The following is a 5,413-nucleotide window of genomic DNA, read 5'->3' on the forward strand; positions in this document are numbered from 1 at the left end:
GTTTGTTTCCTGAGATTAAGAATTCCTCATATCCGTGAGATCATATGATACATGTCTTTCTCTGATTGACTTATTTCACTTAGCATAATACCCTCTAGTTCATCCACGTCATTGCAAATCTAGCCTTTGCTTTTGAGACTCCTCGTTCTACTGAACTCCCTTGACTCTTTTCCTTTAGGTCTCTGTATCTCCTCTTTCCTCTGCCAGGATGCTCTCCATCTTCCTTTTACCTGCCCTTTTTTGCTCTTCCTTGAGATTTCTGCTCTCCCTCAGCTTCTGGGAAGTTTCCCCTCATCCTGCCAGCACTGCAGTCGTTGCCCATCCTCTGCGCTTCTCTACCTCCTGTCCAATCATCATACTTAAGATAGGATGTTTAGGTTGTATAAGACTGATGAATCACAGGCCTGTACCGCTGAAACAAATAATACATGATATGTTAATTAGTTGAATTTAAATTAAAAAAATGAACATAAAAAAAGATAGGATGTTTAGGTGTTTACTTGGCTTCCTCCTCTGCTGAGCTCTAAGCTTTCTGAAAGCAGCTGTCTAGACTTTGTTTGTTGTTGTGTTTCCCTTAAATTTAAATACAGTGCCTGGCACATGGTAGGCTCCATTAAATGTTTGTTGGATGAACAAATTTCCCTGTGAAGTGAGTGGAATAGCACTTAATCTCCTCCCACATCCCCACCCCTTTAGGGCATGGTGGGTGGAGGATAAAGACTTCCCACAAAGTCACACAAGTGCTGGTAGAAGCTGACTGAGGACCTGGCTTCCACCAGAGGAATGTATGTTGCATTGGAAGATCCTGCAGAAATGGCTGACCCAGCGCATTTCTTTCCCTGCTGGGTCTGTGATGAAGAAAACAAGCTGACAAAGATGCTTCTGGTGGGTGGGCAGTTACACTGAGTTGTGGCAGCTGGGTGAATGGGTTTACCAACATGTGATCCTCTCTTCACCCTCCCACTCCCTTCCTGTTCACAGCATCAAGCCGAGCTCCCAGCCCCCGGTTCAGGCCGGAGATGATGAGAAGAACCAGAGGACGATCACTGTCAACCCTGCGCATATGGGGAAGGCGTTCAAGGTTATGAATGAACTGCGGAGGTACTTTTCCTCTTTTGCCTGTGCCCTTTTGGGAAGAACTTGTTGGGTGAGCGTCATCAGGGACTGAGAGCAGAAGTCAGAACACCACCTTGTGAATTCTCACTCTTCCCCACCTACTCTCAGTCACTTGGCTTCCCCTTCACGCTCCAGGCTAGATAGAAATGGCTTTCAGAAAGTGTTCTCTTTTCTTTGTATTTATTTAACACCTTTCATTTTACTCCTTAATCACAGGGGAATAATTTTTTTTATGGTTGTAGCAGCTCTGTTCGTAAACTTGGTTTCCAACCAAACCAATAATAGGATGATTGCAATACTGTTATATAGTTGCAGATTAAAGATTGTGGATGCTACACATTTTTTTTTGGCCTCCTCTCATTCCTTTGTCTAAACTTAGCTTATTACGACAGCTGAGTAAGTGGAAGAATACCTAGCTTCTTCAATGCAATTTAACTCTCCAAAGAAAGAAACGAAATGCAAATGGGCTCATCCTTTGTGAGCTAACGTTGAGGGATGTGCAAGCTATTTATAAGGCTGATAAGTACATTTGGTGAGCTTGTTGCAAGGCAGGTTCAGGACACTGAACATGTTTTTCTGTTACAAAGGCTGTACACCCAATCTCCTCCTTACCAGAGAACCCAGAAGCCTCCTTTGCCCACGGCATTATTTACAGCATACTTCACCCTATTGTGAGCTATAATTGTTAATCTCCCTCTTTTCTCTGTCATTTATGAGCTCCCTGGCAGGGGCAACTTCTGAATCATTCTGATCTCTAGCACCTGGTACTTCATGGGGGCCTTAAGGCATTTACTAAGGATGCCTAGAGGCACTGATGAGGCTCCGGAATAGGTGTTATGAATGAGAAATGCATCAGGTGCTTGTCAGGTGACAGATGTGCAATAATTATTTGTTCCTGAAAGGCTGCTATGAAAGCAAGTATGTCATACTACAGCTTTGGAGAACACTTTCTAAAGGGGATGATGTTTGAGCTAAATCTTGAAGGACAAGTGAGAGTTAAAGAAATGACAAGTGGTGGGATTAGGGGGAAGTCTTCCAGGCGGAGAAAATGGCATAAGTAAAAGGTCATATAGCTAAAGATGTGTTTGTTGAGTAGGGGGTTGAACTGCTTTTAAACAAAAATTCTATCTGGTTCTGTATTTGTTTCCTCATTTCCCCTTTCTGCAGGACCCAGTCTTTGGCATTAAAAACAAGTTAAACTAAATTTGTCTTATGCACTACAGTTCGGTTTTTATTAGGCCTCCTGCCAGATTTCCTGGAAGCTCTACCTGCAGTTGTCTGAGGCAGTGGGCAGTGCTGATGTTCATGCTTACGGGTACAATTCTCTGGTCACTGAAGACTTTGTGTTTTGTTCAATGGATACTAGTGACCTTCCTCATTTAGTTCCCTTTGGTATGGTTTGTGTCGTTTGTCTGATGTAAGATTCCAGGTCTCCATACAAACAACCTAAATTTACATTTCAAGGAACTAGAAAAAGAAGAACAAGCTAAGCCCAAAGTTATCAGAAGGAAGGAAATATTAAAGATTAGAGCAGAGATGAATGAAATGAGACTGGAGAGACAATAGAAAAAAAAATCAATGAAAGTAATAATTGGTTTTTTGAAAAGATAAATATAACTTTAGCTAGACTAACCAAGGAAAACAGAGCAAAGACTCAAAATTAGAAATGAAGGAGGATATTACAGCTGTTACCATGGAAATACAAATGATCATAAGAGGCCTCTATGAACAATTGTATGCCAACAAATTGGATAATCTAGAGGAAATGGATAATATCCTTGACATGTACAGCCTGCGAAGACTGAATCATTAAGAAATAGAAAATTTGAACAGACCAGTAATGATTAAGGAGATTGAATCAGTAATCAAAAATCTCCCAGTAAAAAAAAGCCCATGACCAGGTGGTTTCACTGGTGAATTCTACCAAATATTTAAAGAAGAATTAATGCCAGTCCTTCTCAATTCTTCCAAAAAACTGAAGAGGAGGGAATACTCTCAAACTCATTTTAACAAGGCCAGCATTACCCTGATACCAAAGCCAGATAAGGACACTACCAGATAAGTATTCCTGATGGATATTGATGTAAAAATTCTCAACAAAATACTAGGAAACCGAATTCAACAGTACGTTAAAAGGATCATCTACCATGGTCACGTAGGATATATCTCTGTGGTATAAGGATGGTTCGTTCAACATATGCAAATCAATAAATGTGATACATCACATTAATAGAGTGAAGGAAAAAAAATCATATGATCCTCTCAATAGATGCAGAAAGTGTTTGACAAAATTCAGTATCCTTTTATGATGAAAACTCCCAACAAATTGGAGATAGAAGGAACATACCTTAACGTAAGAAAGGCCATATATGACAAAGCTACAGCTGCCTTCATACTTGATGGTAAAAGTTTGAAAGCTTTTCTTCTGAGGTCAGGAACAAGACCAGGGTGCTTACTCTCACCATTCCTTTTTTTTTTTAAAGATCTTTTTTATTTATTTGACAGAGAGAGATACAGTGAGAGAGGGAACACAAGCAGCGGGAGTGGGAGAGGGAGAAGCAGGCTTCCCGCCGAGCAGGGAGCCCGATGCGGGGCTCGATCCCAGGACCCTGGGATCATGACCTGAGCCCAAGACAGCCGCTTAACGACTGAGCCACCCAGGCGCCCCTTACTCTCACCATTCCTATTGAACAAAGGACTGGAAGTCCCACACAGAGCAGTTAGTCAAGAAAAAGAAATAAAAGGCATTCATATTAGAAAGGAAGAAGTAAGGTTGTTTCTGTTTGCAGATAACATGATCCTATTTATAAAAACCCTAAAGATGCCACCAAAAAACTCTTAGAACTGAGAAACAAATTTGGTAAATTTACAGGATACAAAATCAAAATATAAAAATCACTTGCATTTCTATACACAAACAATGAGTTATCTGAAAAAGAAAGAAAACAATTCCATTGACAGTAGCATCAAAAACAGTAACATATTTAGGAATTTAACCGAGGAGGTGAGTGATGTGTACACTGAAAACTATTATACATTTTTGAAAGAGATTGAAGAAGACAAAAATAAATAGACAGTATCCCAGTTTTATGGATTGGAAGAATTAATATTGTTAAAATGTCCATAATACCCAAAGTCATGTATAGATTCAGTGCAACCTCTATCAAAATTCAAATGCCATTTTTTTTGCAGAAATAGAAAAAAGTTCTAAAATTGTATGGAATCAGAAATGACCTCGAATAGCCAAAGCGGTATGGTAAAGGCAGAGCGAAGTTGGAGATACCACATTTTCTGATTTCAAACTATATCACAAAGTGTAGCAATCAAAACAGTATGGTACAAACACTGACCAAGGAACAGAATTGAGAGCCCAGAAATTAACCAACACATATATGTCAACTAATATTTGACAAAGAAGCTAAAATACTTAATGGAGAAAGGTAGTCTCTTCAATCACTGGTATTAGGAAAACTGGACAGACGCATGAAAAATAATATAATTGGACCTCTTTCTTACCCCACTCACAGAAGTTAACTTGAAGTGGATTAAAGACTTAAATGTAAGACCTAAAACCCTACCTTTCCTAGAAGAAAACAGGAAAATCCCAATTTATACATGAAAGCATTAGATACCATTTTTTAAAATCACAGAATCCACAGAAGTAGTGTTTTCCCAGTGATTTGGGCATCTCTTAGCCCAGTTAATTTTCACATAAAATTAACCATTACAATCTTGTTCTTCCTTTTTTCTTTTTTCTTTTTTCAAATGGAGCACAATCTGTATATGTTTTGCCAGGAAATCTCTAGTGCTGGTTTAGACATAGATTTCCCTTTTATTTTTCTTTTAATTTAAAAAATTTCCATTTTTCTTTTTCTTTTTTTTTTGGAAAAGGAATATATTATAGAACATTTAGAAAGTACGGATGAGCCAAAAGTCATCTATAATTTTAATACCCAGTGGTTACCATTGTTAACACTTGGGAGAATATTTTTCTTTAACACGTGTCTCAACCAGATTTTTTCTCTTTTTGACAGAGACACAGCGAGAGAGGGAACACAAGCAGGGGGAGTGGGAGAGGGAGAAGCAGGCTTCCCACCGAGCAGGGAGCCCGATGCGGGGCTCGATCCCAGGACCCTCAATTAAGCAGAGGCTTAATGCCTGAGCCACCCAGGCGCCCCAGATTTTTTCTCTTAACACTGTATTGAACCAGTTTTTTTCCCCTTAAATTTCTTTTTTTTATTTTAAGTAAATTCTGTGCCATACGTGGGTCTCCAACTCAAAACCCTGTGATCAAGAG

At 39.4% G+C, this 5,413-nt stretch overlaps 1 protein-coding gene across 3 annotated transcripts in view; it reads left to right on the forward strand.

The window, feature by feature from the left end:
* The window catches only part of KLHL3 (kelch like family member 3), a 95,003-nt gene that overhangs the window by 13,846 nt on the left and 75,744 nt on the right, over positions 1-5,413 (forward strand). For all 3 annotated transcript variants that reach the window (XM_081827021.1, XM_081827019.1, XM_081827020.1), the window contains exon 2: positions 982-1,101. In XM_081827021.1, coding sequence (XP_081683147.1) covers positions 1,064-1,101 — 38 coding nt within the window. In that variant the 5' untranslated portion in view covers positions 982-1,063. The remainder of the gene's footprint in view (positions 1-981; positions 1,102-5,413) is intronic.

Source organism: Leptonychotes weddellii, chromosome 7, assembly GCF_054177405.1.
Source record: "Leptonychotes weddellii isolate Sample4059 chromosome 7, ASM5417740v2, whole genome shotgun sequence".
Taxonomy (NCBI): Eukaryota; Metazoa; Chordata; class Mammalia; order Carnivora; family Phocidae; genus Leptonychotes; species Leptonychotes weddellii.